We start from the raw sequence: 18,139 nt of genomic DNA on the forward strand, positions 1-18,139 counted from the left end.
CCTGGGTGTATGCAGATGGCACTCACTAAGCATAAGAAGGGCATTTTCTGAGTCATAAGAGTTTCCCCAGCTATCATCTTCAGTTTACACTACGGAGTTTTTATTTCCCTGTCAGATGCACACAAGGAAAGCAAGTCTTTTGAGCTAACACAGAATCCCCTTTCCAAAGGAGCTTTATTAGTTTATTATTACTTTTTATTGCAAAGAATAATTAGCACGAGCGCCTTTTAATTTGTTCCCATTAAGATGTTTGCATAACAACAATTAGAGGCTGGCGGGGCTCCCTGCTTCTAGGCGAACAGGGGACTCTCCCTGGCTGGGAGCTGGCTTCCAGCGGGGGAAATGTAATTAATTACTGCGTCCTTTGCCACGTGGAGCCCAGGGAGAAAGGGAAGGAACTTTCTGCGCCTCTGTGGTAACTCACTGTAGACTAATAGATGAAAAATGCCTTTTATACAAATAAGGTTAAAGAGGAAAAAAAGAAAACCTCAAACCCACCTACTTGAGAAAAGGATTTATAATGATGTCAGAGGGGCTGGTGACGGGGACTTTCGAAATTGCAGATGTTTCTGCAGAAGGATCGAGAGAATTATCCTCAAAGGTCCACCAGTGAGTGGGGCTCTGGCTTCGCAACTGGGACCTGTGGTGTGGGAGGGTCCAGGTTACAGCGGGGGAGAAGGGGTTGTGTGGTGGGGGTATGTGGCCACTTTTGTTGTCACAGCTGAATCAGCTGCTTCTGGGTAGAATTTTTATCCCAGCCACAGGAGTACCTGGATGTGAGGGTTTGCGGGGAGCTCCACTGAAAACCCTGGCCAGGGTCAAGGTGCTGACAGGCTGGTTCCCAGGAGCTTGCTGGCTTCCTAAAGGATGGACTTGGGTATGAGGTCCCTAATTTGGGGGTGGGTCCTTCTGTGGGTTTTATGTACTTGGATCCCAGGACATGGACTGGGATGGGGCAAGAGAGGCACCCAGGACACAGAATTTAAGTTGGTGCTGTCTCTCCAAGTTATGCAAGTTCAGAGTCAGCCTTATATGACCCTCTTTAAGGTTTCTTAAGGAAGCACATTGCTGAATCAAACCAGTCTTATCTCAGATGGACAAATTTGATGAGTTGGCTGGGAAGAAAGACTTAGTCATGGTCTCCCCAAACTCCCACCCCCCAGCCAGGACCTCATCATCATCTTGGGAACAGGTGATTTTGATGTTCATTTCAGTTTAAGCTCTGCTGGCTTGGAGAACATCTTTTGTAGACAATCCTGGAACCACCAGAACGTCTCCCTTGGGGGCAGCTCTGATGGGTAGGGGCTATGAGCATGAAATTAGTGAGCTAGGGAGGCATCAATACCAACAGTGGGGACCTAAAGCCACCGGAAGCCTCCAGAGGATGCGTTGCAGTCCAAGAAATAGACTTGACAGTGGACAGTGACCCCAGCTCGAGGTCACCCAAGGATCAGCCCCACACAGCATCACCTGCTGTCCACAGGGACCTTGGCAAGTCTCTAGCTCCATAAAGCTCTCTTGCAGGTCAAACTGAAAGAGCAGCATCCATTCTCTGCCTTGCCAGCAGAAGGTGGGGGCTGCAGAGTGCATCCGCCATTTGGACCTGGGTCTCTCATTTACCAGCAGCCCAACCTCAGGCTGCTGTCCAAACCTCTATATGCCACATTCCCCTCAATCAATATGATTAGTCATGAGATTAGCTGCTCACAGGTTTGTGTGAAGAATTTAATGAGGTAACACCAGAAAAAGTCTGGAGCAGGTCCAGTATGGCACATAGTATATGCTCAATAAACACTACCTGTTGCCATGGTCAGTTTTAATATTCCTGAGCTTAGCCCTCTATCAAAGAGGGCTAAGGCCATTTCTGCACCTCTCTCTGGCGAGGCGAAGAGACCAGGTTCTTTATCCTACTATGTGCTCGTTCCTGGCACCGCTATGGGGCCATGTTCTGGGCCTAGCAGAGTTGGCTCTCCTTCGCGGCCTCTGTTTCCCACACCTTTGGTGGCACTTTCCCGTTACCTTACATACTGACCTCCTCTCTGTGTCCACTATTTTGTGTATATTATCTCAAAGTCTTTTGACAACCATCCAAAGTAGGGATCATTACACCCACTTTACAGATGAGAAACCTGGGCTCTGCAAAGTTGGGGAAGCAGGTCAAGTTCAGACAGGTGGTTAGTGCTGGTGGTGAGGTAGAAATCAACTTCCTGGCCCCAAAGTGCTGGGTTCCCTGCTCCCTGACCCACTCACTGGTCAGGCCTGTCCTTATTGTGGCCTCCCCATCAAAGACCGCTCATAGAGGAGGGCCTGGGGCTCAGAACATATGGTTCCTTTTGGAGTGGAGTTTATGCTTCCACATCGAGAGGACCTTCCAGCTCAAGGACTCAAGGCCTCCTGGTAGAAGCTAAGTCCCAGTCAGCAACACCTGAATTGTGTAGATGCTGGAGATCTCTTAATCAAACTGAGGTTTTTGGAGTTATCATTGTGGCTCAGCGGTAATGAATCTGACTAGTATCCATGAGGACACAGGTTCAATACCTGGCCGCCCTTAGTGGGATAAGGATCTGGCATTGCCATGAGCTACGGCATAGGTCTCAGACTCGGCTCAGAATTGGTATTGATGTGGCTGTGGTATAGGCCAGCGGCTATAGCTCCGATTCCACACCTAGCCTGGGAACTTCCACATGCTGAGAGTTCAACCTTAAAAAGACCAAAAAAAAAAAAAAATGAGGTCTTCATGGAAGTGTGTTCATTCCTAACACACATCTAATGCAGTTCTTCGGGGCAATGGAATCCATGTAAATTGTCTACTTGATGTGTCTGCACAGAGGAGAGGGTTTAGCCTGTAAAAAGCTGGTGGGTCTGACCAGTGCAAAAAAACAAAACAAAACAAAACAAAACAAAACAAAACACTAGCCTTTTAAGTTTTTTTATTTAATATCTATCTTGGGGATGGTTGTACACTGCACATACTATAATTATATGAGTATGGTAGCACAGACATATGCTTTATAAATAAATAAAGATGCATAGATTTTTATAAGTTTTGCTTATATTTGGCATATCAGAAAAGCTGGGAAATAACTGTCTTGCTGCTCACTGGTTCCTGGTCCATCTAGAAGAAGCTTTAATGAATTGAATACATCATGGGAAGAGGTCTCGGTAGAATCTCTGAGGTGTGGGAATTGAATACTGGTGTGTGTTGTATGAGTATGCACATGTGTGTGTGTGTGTGTGTGTGTGTGTGTGTGTGTGTGTATGAGAGAGAAACAGAGGCAGACACAGAGAGATGGAGAGAGGCCTTTATTTCTCCGGAGGAAGGCTACTTCTGCGTATAAGATATTTGAATCCCGAGTGCTGTGAGGACATATATTCCAGAAGGAAATTGTAGTGTGGGTTCAAATCTGGTCTGGAGACAGCAGTTCCCCACTTCCCAGAGGTTCCTTTGGGAGCTGGAGGCTGGTAGCCTTGGCTGAGCCATCCCTGCGTGACCCCCCCGCCCCCGCCCCCGGGGAACATGTACACTTGCTGTTCTGCTGGACGCTCAGGTTTCACAAGAGATTCTCATCAAAACCAACGTGGTTAACTGTAAAACTGCCTAAGGCAGATGGAGGGGACATGGCCGGTGCTGAGCTAAGTCAGTGCTGGGTTTCTGGGTAAGAGAGGATGGCCAGACAGCAGGGAGGGAAAGAGCACCCCGCCTGCACCAGTGCTAGGGGCTCCCGGGAGCCTGCTTCATCCCTAACACACACCTAAGATAGTTCTTTGGGGCTGAGGTCTCCGTGTAGACTCTCTACTTGATGGGCCCGTGCAGAGGAAGTGATTTAGCCTGTAAAAAGCTGGTGATGTCTGACCAACGAAAAGTAATTAAGGAGGATGAGGAGGGGGATCTGTTCATTATTTAGACCCCCTGGTGGAATCGGCCACCCAAGTTCAGTCTCTGGAAACTCCAAGGTCAGGAGCAGAGCTGACCCAATTTCTGGTTCTGACTCAGTTACTAACCCTCAGTGGGACTTCGGTCAAGAGAAGGTCTCTGGTGTCCTATGACAGAGAGACATCTAAAATGATGCAGCCAAAATAGATGTGTTATACACACACACACACACACACAGATATAATGTGTATATATGTAGTTATACAGTTATATAGTTTCAGATGCCAACTGAAACTATATGGAGCTATATATAGAAAACACACACACACATATAACTTAGAGAGCATCACATGAGACATGTCTCATAGTTCATATGTCTCGTACTTCATTTGTTATTTAAACAGATCATCCGCCTCTAGGATACAATTATTTCTTTGTTTAGAACATAATCTAGAGGGAAGCATGTAGGAGGCATGGCTTTTTTTTTTTTTTTTTAAATGTGAAGTAATGATGTGGGATGATTGGCAGTTGAACAGAATTTCCTTTGTTGGCATTTGTACTTCTTCCTATGACCCCACCTCTTCCCAGTCCTAATATTTGTTTAAGGTTGTTCAGTAATTGTTCCTCTTCTCTAGGACTTTGGAAGTCACGGCCATTCTGATCATCATGCACAGGGCATTCTATAATAATTAAACAGCCGCATGGGTTTCTGTTCATAACCGGGCAATGCCTAGATCATTTTGTCTTCACCCAGTCCTGCCAGGGTGCAAAGGGCAGAGACAAGAGAGCAAATTCCTGAAGGTCATGGTTACTCCCCCCCAACCCCTGCAATGCTTGCAGTTCCTCCAGACCCTTGCATGGGTTTTATACCTAAATACAGTTTCAGACTTTATAAATTGCATACTTTCAAAGTGGGTTAAAGTCAAGTTCAGCTGTGACTGTTAGCGAGGTGGATGGGGCTGCACAGATGCAGTCTGCAGATGGTGTGGAATGAGGGGCCTGATGCACGGAGTTCAAAGTGCAAACAGAAGCTGTGTAATAAAGCAGCAAACTGTGGTTGGTGTTGAAACTGCTCCTGGAAAAATGGCACTCTAATGTGTTTTAGTTAGTCTACATTCTTTTTTGCACATTTTGAGGCTACAATAAAAATAAACATCAAAGGCTATACATGTTAAATTTTTTTGCATGGAAAATGAGAGATTTTCTGACAATTAGCTTAGCCTCCCTTAAAAAACTCACTCACAATAGACTGTGACTGCTGAACAGCATGCAGTGTGCTCAGGGCTCTGACTTTTTCTTTAAAAACATTGATGTATAGTTGATGTACAATATTGTGTTAGTTTCTGGCATACAGAAAAGTGATTCAGTTATACAAATGTACACACATACATACAAACACACACACACTTGTATACACACATATATATTCTTTTACAGATTTTTTTCATTTATAGGTTATTGCAAGATGTTGAATATGGTTCACTGTGCTACACAGTAGGTCCTTGTTGTTTATCTATTTTATATACAGTAGTGCATATCTGTTAATCCCAGGATTCTGACTTTTGTTTGTTCTGTTTAACATATCCCTATCTGGCAACTTTACTGCAATATTTTCTAGATCTTTCTTTAGGATCTACTACTAATTTTATTTTATTTTATTTTATCTTATTTTATTTATTTATTTATTTATTTATTTATGTATTTATTTATTTATTTTTGTCTTTTTGCCATTTCTAGGGCTGCTCCCATGGCATATGGAGGTTCCCAGGCTAGGGGTCTAATCAGAGCCGTAGCCGCCGGCCTACGCTAGAGCCACAGCAACGCAGGATCCGAGCCACGTCTGCAACCTACACCACAGCTCACGGCAACACTGGATCCTTAACCCACTGAGCAAGGCCAGGGACCGAACCCGCAACCTCATGGTTCCCAGTCGGATTCGTTAACCATTGCGCCACGAAGGGAACTCCTACTACTAATTTTTAAAAAATCTGAACTCCTACACATTTTCAGAAGAACTTAAGTGCTGATCAGGAGCAATATAGTTCTCAAGGAGAAGAGGGGACAGAGGCTTGCTTTGTGGTGCTCTCAGGCTACTTTTGATTTATGGCTCTTATAAGTCCATTCTCCGTCAGAGATCAGAGAGGGTTTACTTTAGGAGCCCTAGTCTTCAAAGAGGATGTCCAAAAGACCAGGAGCAAAAGCCAGACAGTTGGTAAGGAAGGTAAGCAGCAGCTTTGCATAATGTCAGGGTCACACAGTTCTCCCAACAAACGTGGTTTCAAGACTTAACATGTTGAATCCTTGACTTTGAGTCAATTTAGCACAGACTGCACGTTTACACAAAGAAGCATCAGTCTTGAAATCAGCAGAGCCGCTGAACGAGCCCAGCAAGCCAATTGAGATTTCTATTTGGGGGTGACCTTTTACCTTGGGGGTCCCTAAAAATGTCTAGGGGAAGCTACTGTTTAAAAAGAAATCAATCTGAAAACAGGCAGAGTAGGCCCATAGGCTTGGAGGACAGCATTGTCCACAAAAGCAATGATTCTCAATGAATACTGATCTTGCAGCAAAGCAAAATAAAAGATTTACATTATTTCTTGTTTCAGGGAAAAACTGAATAAAGACTTTTTTTTTTTTTTTTTAAAGGCATTGGCTTCTAGGAAGGTAGATTTGTATCTAGACTCAAGAAGCAGACAGGGCCAGTAATTACAAAGCAAAAGTAATCTGTAACTTGCGGGACTATAAGGTATGAATAAGTGCTCTCTCTCCTAGACAGAGGAGTATTATCTGGTGGTCATATTTCCATCAAAGATAGAAACATCTTTAGGTAAATTTAAGGAGGGTGACTTGAAAGAAAATTTCCCTCAAGAAATTTTGTAGAAAAGAATTCTCTTTTGAAAAAGATGTAGGGCTGTTGGGCTGTGGGGTTTTGAGAATTCAAAGGAGTGAGGAAGAGCAAAAAGGAAACTATTTCCAGTTACAAAGAGATCCATCAACCCCAGGGCCAAGTGCAGTGGCTTTGATACAAGCAACACTCCCATCCATACAAAGCTGGCTGTTTTTCTAACACTATGAGAGGTAAGTGTGCTTCTGAGTTTTGATCGTGAAAATAGATGTGACCCCGACTCCCCTTTAACCAGCCCCCTGCCCTGCCCCATCCCATCTCCTCCCTGTTTTGCTTTCAGAAAATCAAGCATAAAGGGTAGGCAGACTTTGAAAACAAACAAACTTACGGTTACCAAAGGGGACAGGTCGGGGGAGGGAGGGAGGAGGGCTTTGGGACTGGCGTATGCACATGGTGGCGCATGGAATGACTGGCCAGTGGGGACTTGCTGTATAGTACAGAGAACTCTACCCAGTATGCTGTGATCATCTACGGGGGAAGAGATTCTGCACAAGAAGGGATGTGTGTACATGTATGACTGACTCTCTTTGCTGTACAGCAGCAATGATCACCACCTTGTAAATCAACTAGACGCCAATAAAACTTTTAAAAATGAAAAAAGAATAAAGCATACGGGAAGGGGTAAAGTAGGAGCTTGGGGTTAACAGATTCACACTACTGGATATAAAACAGATCAACAACGAGGTCCTGCCATACAGGACAGGGACATACAGTCAACCCCTTGTATGTAATACCCTATAATGAAAAAGAAACTGAAAAAGAGTATAAACACATCTGTTGTACACCTGGAACTAACATCCAACATTGTAAATCAGCTATACTTCAATTAAAAAAATTACGAGAACTTTACTTGAAGGGGCCTTCATTATAAAGCGAAGAAAGAAAAAGAAAAATTATCACACCCACAACACCCAGAATCCACCTACAACTTCCAAGAAGGACTAAAGGAAGAACTCAGAGTTTCCCTGCACGTATTTTCAAAGCACTGGTGACACAGGGAACATAGGAGACAAGGCATCCCCCGGAAAGACCGGGGTATCTGCCTGGGGACAGTCTGCCATGGCAGATGCGGCTCTGGGCTCCCCGGATGGCCATTCATTGCCAACCACCTTCCCCTCTGCAGGCTGACAAGGAAAAGTCCACTGTCCAGTGCACCTTCCAGCCAGGTGGGAATGGTTCTGGCACACGAGACCCATAAGGGGGAGTTTGCAGAAAGGGGCTTCCTTTCCTGAACAAAAAGATGAAGCCCCACAAGGAGAAGGGTTGGAGGCCCCTCCCATCTGCTTCCTGCCTGGACAGACCTGAGGGTGGGCCGCCTCAGGGTGGAACCCGAACACAGGAGCCTGCCAGCCCCGTAGCACGAGTCCTGGCCCACTTACTCCAGAACTACCCCTCGCAAGCGCTGGCCCAACGCCCGGCTGCTTGAGCCACTGCAGTTAGATCTCCCGTACTGTACAGCCAAACACAGCTCTCACCGGTAAAGCCTGGCCAGAGCTTTCTCCTTTTTTTTTTTTTTTTGTCTTGTTAGGGCCAGGCCAGCAGCAGACGGAAGTTCCCAGGCTAGGGGTCAATTGGAACTGCAGCTGCTGGCCTACGCCACAGCCACAGCCATGCTGGATCTCAGCCATGTCTTCAACCTACAGCACAGCTCAAGGCAACGCTGGATCCTTAACCCCCTGAGCGAGGCCAGAGATGGAGCGTAGGCCTTGCTCAGTGGCGAACTCTGGTGTCCCCACGGATACCTGTTGGGGGTTCTTTACCACTGAGCCACTACGGGAACTCCCTAGAGCTTTCTGCTCTTAATATCACTGTAAGGATATGCATCATTTCAGTCACCTTTGGGATGCAGGGTTTATTTTCCCACCTGAGTTCCTTCTTTCTTTCTCTGGCATCATCAGTGTTATTGGGAGAACAGAGGGGAAGAGAAAGATTCAGGAAGTTAAAAGGATGTTTGTGCATGAAGAGGGAAGTCTGTGCCATCCAGGGGGGTGTCCAGCTTACTTTTCCAGTGTGTCAAAAGTTATTTATGTTTTTATCTTGTCTTTGAGAGCCTCAACCATGGCATTTGGAGGTTCCCAGGCTAGGGGTCAAATTGGACCTGTAGCTGCCAGCCTACACCACAGCCACTGCAATGCCAGATCCAGTTGCTCCTGCGACCTACACCACAGCTCACGGCAATACTGGATCCTTAACCCACTGAGCGAGGCCAGGGATTGAACCTGCATCCTCACGGATACTACGCCAGTTCGTTACCACTGAGCCAGGACAGGAACTCCAAATAGTTCAGGAACCAACTGTTGTTCCCTGAAAGCACCTTCTGACTTTATTCACAGTCTGCAAAGGTCTTATAGGAAATGTCCCCTTTCTACCTGGGTAGGATAGCATATTTTGGAGGCGTGGGAGTGGGGAAGGGTCGAGAAAGACACATTGCTTGAGGTTTGTTTTACTCAGAAAATAGGCTGAAGCAGGGGATTGGCAGCCCCAAGGAGAAGGGACAGGGGAACTTCAGGAACAAGCATTTCAGAAAAAGTGTGTTGCCGATATTAAGATAGGTTCAGGTACCAGAGCAGCTTCTGGAGAGTTCTCTGAAGAATGGGCGTTGGAAAAAAAAGTTTTCTTTTGAGAGAATATGGGAAAATGCTTGCCATGTGTGAAATGGTAGGACCCCTATTTCCTACCAGAAAATAATTCATTTTCAAAACAAAAAACAGCTATGTTACCAATTTTAACCAGAAGGGAAATAATTTTAAAACCTAGTCGCTTCATGTTGTCAAACCGAGACCATTTGTGACTTGTTTCAGGGTCCCTCTCTCTGATGCGTTCAAAGATGTCAGGCAGGAACTCTGTCCTTTGGCGGTAAGCGCTCTAGAATATTACCGGCCCCTTTTGCAGAACCCAAAGGAGACGCAGAGACACCTAATGACTCATCTAGGTCACTAGGAAGTCACCTGAGAAACTGAAAAATTTGCTTGAGCTTCCTGTGCAGCCTCTACTCCCACCCCCAATACGACCGACCAGCAACCGAGGTGTCTTCACTGCTGTGACAAATGCTTGGTCAGAAAGGCCCAGAGCCGAGGAGCCTGCGGAGGGCCACCAGGTGGAGGGCATTTCCATTAAGAAGGGGCTTTAGGAGAGTCAAGCAACACCAGGCTCTCAGGGAGGAGAAACCTGTCAGGATTCCTGCTACCGCAGGCCTCCGTTTTGGCCTCGATGTTGCAAGCTAAGCTTGTGGGGTTACATAAAGGGCCCTCTCTTGTCTGTCCTCTTCATGGGTCCTTGCAAGTAGAGCAAGGGTGACATGAGGTTGAAGAGGGGGGCTCATCACCTCCCACATCCCACTGGGGCCCTGCCACCCTGACTTTGCCCAGGCTCGACCCCCACCTGGTTGCCCCTTCCCTCTCCTCTTGGTTCTCACCCTCCATACCACCCTCCTCCTCAATGCCTGGGTCTCTGTCTCTAGCGAGTCTCTTCCAGGGTCCCCCAGCGTGTTGCCACCTCTCCTTTCTGAGGATAGACAGCCTGATGAAGCATCAGCTTAGAAAAATGAACATGTGGTACCTATATGCAATGGAATACGACTCGGCACTAAAAAAGAACAAAATAGTGCCATTTGCAGCAACATGGATAGAACTAGAGATTCTCATGACTTAGGTGAAATAAGTCAGAAAAAGAAAGACAAAAATATATATATATCACTCATATGTGAAATCTAAAATACGGCACAAATGGACTTATCTACAGAACAGAAACAAACTCATGGACAAAGACAACAGACTTGTAGTTGCCGAGGGGGAGGGACAGGGAGTTTGAGGTTAGTGGATGCAAACTATTGCATTTGGCGTGGATAAGCAATGAGGTCCTGCATGAGGGAACTATATCCAATTACTTGTGATGGAACATGATGGAAGATACTGTGAGAAAAACAATGTGTATGTATGTAAAACTGGATCACTTTGCTGTACAGCAGGAAGTAACAAAACATTGTAAATCAATTAAAAAAAAATTTTTTTTTTGTCTTTTTGTCTTTTTAGTGTCACACCCGCGGCATGTGGAGGTTCCCAGGCTAGGAGTCGAATCGGAGCTGTAGCCTCCGGCCTACGCCAGAGCCACAGCAACGCAGGATCTGAGCCATGTCTGTGACCTACACCACAGCTCACGGCAATGACGGATCCTTAACCCACTGAGCAAGGCCAGAGATTTAACCTGCAACCTCCTGGTTCCTAGTTGGATTCAGTTCCTCTACGCCACGATGGGAACTCCTAAAAGAATTTTTGAAAAGAAAATTGAACATCAATAGCCACGGCTGACATTAACTGCCCATTTTTTATGGCTGTACTGCGTGCGTTATTTCATTTAGTCTACGCAGCTACTTTAACTGTAGGTCCTATTACCATCCTTGTTTCATAGATGAGGAAACTGAGGCTCAAGAGAGAAGCTGCTTTGTATTATTTGGCTAAAGCCAGAAAAACGGACTGAGAGAAAAAAGAGCATCACTGTACTGAGTCTGTGTGTGCTCCCCGTGTAGCCCCCGCCCCTTCTCTTTTCTGGTCCTAGCTGTTCTTACAAATTCTTGGACTCTGTCCTCAAGACTGACACCCTCCCCCAAGCCCTTCTCTGTGCAATGGCCTCCCTCGGCCCCAATGTCACTTGCTTCCTCAGTGAAGGGGCAGGTATTTCCAGAGTACTTCAAGAGAAGAGAGAAATCTCCTGGCTTCAAACTTGCTTGCCCAAAGCTCTCCCAGGCTTCTGGCGGGTTAGATCCTGGCTCAGCCGCCACTTCTGAAGTTGCTTCTACTCCCAGAGGCTCACTGTGCCTGCCCTTAGAGTATGAACAGGTGTGGGGCCTCCCATGACCTGTCCTCCCCCTGCCCCACTGCCGCCACTGGAGGCCTTGGGAGGTTTGGGATCACAGGGACAGTCCCTTGGAGGAAGCAGAGCCCAGGAAGTGGCATCTTTGGGGCACTGCTCTTTGCTCTTTTAAAGCTGAAACATTTCAAACTTGCCTTGTCATTTTCAAAGGTTTCTTAGCATGCAAAGAGGCTAAATGGCAAAGGCGAGGATTGTGAGTCTAGATAGATTTGAACACATTTTCCCGCCCCCCTTCAGTTTCAAAATGTGTGGGCAGTTTCAGAATGTAAAGTGCCACCTGACACGAGGGAACTGGGGTTTGATCTTTCCACATCCAGGAGGGCACTTAGGAAAAGTATGGGTTTCTCTTAGGTCAGAGGGAGTCAGGGTTGCCAGGATACACTCTTCTGGACTGACCTGGGTCCTCCTCAAATTCTTATGTTAATATGAGGGTCCCCCTCAGATTCCTCTATTCCTAACTCCTAGTCCTGCAAAATGTGACTGCGTTTGGAGATTGGGTCTCTACAGAGATAATTAAGATTACATGAGGTCATTAGGGCAGGCCTGACTGCAATATGCCTGGTGTCCTTAGAAGAAGGGCAGAGGGGGTGCTTGGACAAAGGGAAGCCCATGTGAAGATACAGGGTAAGGACAGCTGTCCACAAGCAAGAGAGAGAGAGAGGCCTCAGAAGACACCAACCTCCTGATACCTCAAAGCCTTCACAAAAAATAAAGCCACGCCAGGTCTCGCCACGTGATCTCTGGCCCCCAGAATCATGAGACGCTACACTCCTGTGGTTTAAGCCACTCAGTCCGTGGTCCTTGGCGAGGGCAACCCCAGCCAAATAATAACAGATTTCACACGGTGTCTGATACTGCGTTACGTCGACAGCTCTCTGTGATCTCAAATCTCCTGCCGCATCAGAAGTGTCTTTGTAAATATTTCTCCAAAAATAGTGGCAAACAGCGGTTCACAGAGATGCAGGCCCCACACAGTCAGCCTCTGCTGCTGCCATTCCTTCAGAGAGAAGCCTCGAGAACACAGCGGCGAGTCAGCCTCACCGAGATTTTTTACCTGTGGTTCTAGGAACTCGGAGGCATATTAGAATTCAGGCTTTGCATAGCCCACTAAGCCACTTCTAAGGGCAAGGCTACCTGAGGGAGGCATTTTGCAAAAATGCATACTTGCCCGAGTCCTTCCTCCCCCTGTGTACCGCAGCCCTGAGGGCCCCCACGTCAAACCCGGGCCAGGGGACCCAAGTTCAGGTTCTGGAAGGACTCCATGCTGTGAGCCACGTGGGCTCATTGCAGGGAATTACAACCACGCCTTATCTTCTTGCCTAAGCGCATTCAGTGAGAACCCAGTGCAGTGGGATAGAAAAAGAACGGCCTTCTCTGTGGTAGACCGCATTTGTTTTGCATGCTAGGCTCTCAGACTCTCGCTTGCCTGCCACACAGAAGGGAACAATGGCTTGCTTGGTCCCACACCTCCTTTCCCCCTCCACTTCCACAGGGGTATCTTGCGAAAAATGAGTTATGGGTTTCCTCCTGTGAGAATTGCATGCACTGATAAAGTACCATCCCAGGAAGAAAACACAACAAGATGTGTTTTTTTTTTTTTTTTTCCTCCCCTGCTCGCTCAGAGCTACAGTTGGGGAGGGGACACACACTATAAGTGACAGGCAGTGAGAAAGGACCACAGTTCTGAGTCCTGCTGACGGCCAGGCTGGGCAAACAAAGGTCCCAACTTTGAGGAGACCATTTGGCATCATGCTCTAAGGCGATGCCCACATGGGACCCCTAAGCCAGGACATTTTGGCACCTTCCAGCTCGGAGGAGTGGTGTGGACAGTTAGCCCGGATAGTATAAGCTCTCAGACTGATGAATCACCTTGGTCAAGTTAGCTATGAAATGGCCAAGGTTTTCACTTTTATTCTCTGCAATGAAATCTCATTCTTGAGTTGGAGATTAGGAAAGGCCCTGAGCTCTTTTTACTGACAGGAAGGCATGAAAGGCCCATTTCCTATGAGCCTTTTGAGTATTGGTTGGGGGGTGGTGGTCTTAAAGTCCCCTCCACATGGCCCCCCTTGAAAGCTAACTGTCCCCATTTCCTAACCTGGGGTGGGGGGGCATGAGTGACAGTCCAGGTTACGCAGTGGCTGCAGGGGCTGGGTTAGCTGCTGGGCTGCTTCTCTCCCGGCGTCTACGCGGGTCACTAGGTCCCCTTGCTATCTCTGTCCATTCTGGAAGCACAGAAGGCAGGCCAGCACCCACGTGGAATTCCAATCTACCACCCTGTGGAACGTTTCAAAAATTTCCTGAATCTGCCTTCCTGAGTTGGAGTGGGTATTGAAAGAAGAGTCAAGCAGGAAGATCTTTTTTTTTTTTTTTTCTGTAATTCTACAAATATTGCTTCCTTTGCTTGTTAGCGGCCCAGAGGAAATGCAGCAAGAGAGAGAGCCGTTCACAGCTTCTCACCAGTGGCTGGCGTTTCTGCCTGGGGAGCCCAGCGCCCTGAGGATGTGTGACTCATAAGCATCGCATGATTCAACTTCACTAAAATGTCCTCAGCTGCCAGTAAAGAAGCACTTGAAAACCCTTTAATTTGAAGCTTTGAATCGGTTAATGACTTGCTTTCTTCCCCTTCTCCTGAACACCACTCCCCAACACACACACACACACACACACACACACACACACACACACACACAGACACACACATCTTTGCCAAGTGTTTAAATTTCAAGAAACCCGGAAACATAGAGGCTCTGTGGCATCCACAATAGCGTTTGTTGTGACAAAGTGGCTGGCAGCCCTCTGCCTTCTGCATTCTTCTGCTCACTTGGCTGTATGAATAAATAATGAGTCACAGATACTATTTGGGGTGTGCTCGTGAGTTTGTAGCCAGAAAATTAATTATCCCCCCATCCCATCCATCCCACTCTGTCTCAACTCTGCCAAACCATCAAGCCACACTCTGCAGGCACCGGTCAAAGTGCTTGCCTTGACACACTGCAATGCTTTGGGGACATTTCTATGTTATTATTTTCATTTGGTTAAGCACGGCCCTGTTTCTCCACCAAAGATGCACAAAACACACATGCACCCACACGTACTCACACACTCAGAGCTCAACTATAGCTTTGCACATTTCAAGAGACCAGTTGCAGAAATGCAGACAGGTACTTCTTTTAGGAAGCATGCAATCTAGTGACTTCGGCAGCCACAAACACTTGACTTTGGAAAATCCTTCATTGCACTTGGCGAGAGAGATCTCTGTATGCTTCATCTGCTTTCTCTCTTGAAAGATACCGGCTGCTTCTTTGCACTGAGGTTGCAAGGAATAACCCAGCACAGCCCCGTCTTGGGGCTTTCAACGTAGACCATCCTGCCTGGCTACTGTACTCTCTGCCTTTTGGAGACAACTGACTTGCAACTTTGTCCCTGCTGTCCCTGCCCGGGCTGGAAGCCTACCTCCGCCTCCGCACCAACCTGGCACCAGCCCCCCCTTGGCCGGCTGTGCATGTGCCCCGCTAAAGCTCTGGCCAGGCTGGGGTGTGGGCCACACAGCACGCCGAACTCAGGACAACTCAGCCACCGTCTTCTCAGGCCAGGGGCAACCAAAGAAAACACAGAGAGCTTCCTGCAGGCTTTATAATCTCTAGGCTTTTCATCGGGAGCAGCCTAATTCACTTGAACTTGACAAAGCGCTCACGCACCGACGGAACACGTCAACAGCTTAACTCGGTATTTCTTAAAACATTTCTGAAAAGCAGCCATCTGATGAATAAGTAATCCAATAGCCTTGTAATCATATGCCCGAGTTTGAATTCCTCCCACAAAACAGACAGGGGCTCTCTGCCCCGAGTTCCAACAGGCTGCCACTTCAGTATCTGCAAAGCTGAGCAAAAGTAGATTTAAAAGCCCAGAGTGTACTCACCTCTCATGAAGCACTGTGAGTATGAAGGAAATGACTCAAATATGCTGTCTGAAGCCATCGCTTCCTCCTGAAAAGGCACCCTCTTCTGAAGGCGGGGGATTCAATGATTTCTTCTACCTTCAGAGTGAAAACCAAGAGAGGTCACCGTTTTAACCTCATCCCCAACCATGGCTCCCTACATCTTTCTTTCCCCCCCTCAACACCTCTGGGGCTCCCCGAGCCCTATGAAAAAAAATGTACCTTCGCGAAGACAAATATTCAAATTGTTAAAGATTTAAAAAAAAAAAAGAGCGGCGTCTTGGCCGTGGCTTGATGATGTTCTATGAAACCCTGTGGTTTGCAGCCAGTGTGATTGGTCCTGCCTGCTGACCACTATGCTGGGCTCAGACTTCTGACACTGCCAGGCTACCCAACTTGTGGTTCTGTGGTTGTTTATGAGGCCCAAAGAAGTTTTCACACAACCCAAATTACAAATTTAACTGTTCCCCTTTCCACAGCCCATCTTAATTGGTTCTTGCCAATCATGTGACTTCAGTGATGTCAAATTTTTTTTTTTTAACTTTCTGAGCAATGCCTTTCCTTCCCTCCACCTGCCCTCCCCCAGGCTGTGCAAGAAAAGAGCCGAGTAGGCTTTGCAAGCGAGAGACTGTAGAAAAAAAATGTGACTCAGTCTCTTATTATATCAATGGTCTTTGCTGATTTAGTACAACTTGAGTCCCGTTGTTGTTCTTGGTGGTTTTGGGAACCCCTGATTATTTTGATAAAGATTTCATTGCTGCTTATTCAATGGTAATTCAACCCTGGCATCGGGCTGCTGCTCAGACGGGATGTGAGGATCCCATCATTTAAGAGGCTGGGCCTCAGCTCGGGAGAATTCAGCGCTTGGTAGAGACGATCACAGCATAAGCGAAACTAGAAAAAGAAAACAATATGAAAGAAAATGTTTTGACAAGAGTCCGAGCCCCTGAAACGGTCTAGCCACTTACTGATTTTTTAAAGCCTGCACAAAGGAGAACATTTTAATTTTGTGATAAAAAGATTACATATATATATATATATATATATATATATATATATATATATAGGCTGCACCTGTGGCATGTGTAAATTCCCCAGTCTATGGATCGAACCTGAGCCACAGCAGTGAGCCGAGCCACAGCAGTGACAATACTGGATCCTTAACCTACCACACCACAAGGGAACTCCAAAACCACTTTGATAAAATCCAGATTAGGGGAGTTCCCATCATGGCTCAGCAGTAAGGAGCCCAACTAGTATCCATGAGGATGTGGGTTCAATCCCTGCCCTTGCTCACTGGGTTAAGGATCTGGCATTGCCGTGAGCTGTGGTGTAGTTTGCAGACACGGCTCAGATACGGGGTTGCTGTGGCTGGGGCATAGGCCAGCAGCTGTGGCTTTGATTTGACCTGGGAACCTCCATACACTGTGGGTTCAGCCCTCAAAAAGACAAAAGATAAATAAATAAATAAATCCCAAATCATGTGGTTTTTCTTACTCCTAAATAGACATCTTTTCAATTAAGAGATAAAATAACAGTATCCTCTTCCACACACATACACACACATTTAAATTAGGAAGCTAAAGGAGAACAACAACAACAAAAAAAACAGACAGATTCTGTATTTTGGGTCAAAGGAGTGGTGACCTGGCAACCGTTTACTTTTTGTTTCATCTGTGAAAGTTCCCTGTGTCGGCTTTCTCAAGTTCAATGCGACTAAATAGGCAATTCACACCTGTAGGAAAACCTCAGCCCCTCACTATTGTAACTGCACTCTGAGTGCACTTAGAAGACTTCACAATAGATAAAGGAACCAGAGGAGATGCTTCTCCAGAGCAAGTCCCTTCTTGTGAGGCTAATGAAAGAATTTTATAAAGTTCATCTTCTACCTTAAGGAAGAAGGCACACCTGCTTGGAAGTGCTAAAAACAGGATATTTTTGCACGTGGGCCAGCCACTCTGGGCACACATATTTATTTTTCCTGCTTATTGGTTTTACCTGCTAACAAATCAAGTACAGTTCATTTAGAAGTTCTCAGATAATCATCTCCTTTCCCCATTAATGACTTTCTTTTGCTTTGTTCCACAGACATCTTCCACGGTGCCCCGTATCTAGTTTCAATGCACACGGTCAAGAGAAACTATGAGATGAGGGGTTTTAAATGCCACGCCTGGATTCCAAGCTGGTCTGCGATAATCAGCAAAGACACTTTGTGACGTCTGTACCATCGGAACCAACCCTAGCCATTTCCCTCCTCCTCTCCATTTCGTCCTCACACACCCCAATTGCATGTTTAAAGGTGATGGCACACAGGGCCTTGAAAAGGAATAGACATGATTTTTACTTACTCCTGTTATGACTAAAGCAGGAATTGAAACTCAAGAGACTGCTTTCTCCCAGACTTGTGTGAAGTTAGCTTGCCCAAGGTTGACACCTTATTAATATTTAAAGGAATGATAATGGGTGTGTTTCTTTTGTGACGTTTATGTAGCTCTCCAGTTTAAGACGATCTCAAGGCAAGGCGAGTTACACAGAACTCTCAATGCAAATCCCT

At 46.5% G+C, this 18,139-nt stretch overlaps 1 protein-coding gene across 3 annotated transcripts in view; it reads right to left on the bottom strand.

The window, feature by feature from the left end:
• The window catches only part of RUNX1 (RUNX family transcription factor 1), a 263,065-nt gene extending 247,050 nt beyond the window's left edge, over positions 1–16,015 (bottom strand). For 2 of the 3 annotated variants that reach the window (XM_047796053.1, XM_047796038.1), the window contains exons 1-2: positions 15,808–16,014; positions 15,568–15,684 (exon numbers count right to left, since the gene is read on the bottom strand). In XM_047796053.1, the coding sequence (XP_047652009.1) occupies positions 15,568–15,625 (58 nt within the window). In that variant the 5' untranslated portion in view covers positions 15,626–15,684; positions 15,808–16,014. Of the gene's footprint in view, positions 1–15,567; positions 15,685–15,807 lie in introns of all 3 variants that reach the window. The other variant, XM_047796044.1, reaches the window with a different exon arrangement.
• Positions 16,016–18,139: the final 2,124 nt, after the last annotated feature.

The sequence above is a fragment of the Phacochoerus africanus genome, chromosome 1 (assembly GCF_016906955.1).
Source record: "Phacochoerus africanus isolate WHEZ1 chromosome 1, ROS_Pafr_v1, whole genome shotgun sequence".
Taxonomy (NCBI): domain Eukaryota; kingdom Metazoa; phylum Chordata; class Mammalia; order Artiodactyla; family Suidae; genus Phacochoerus; species Phacochoerus africanus.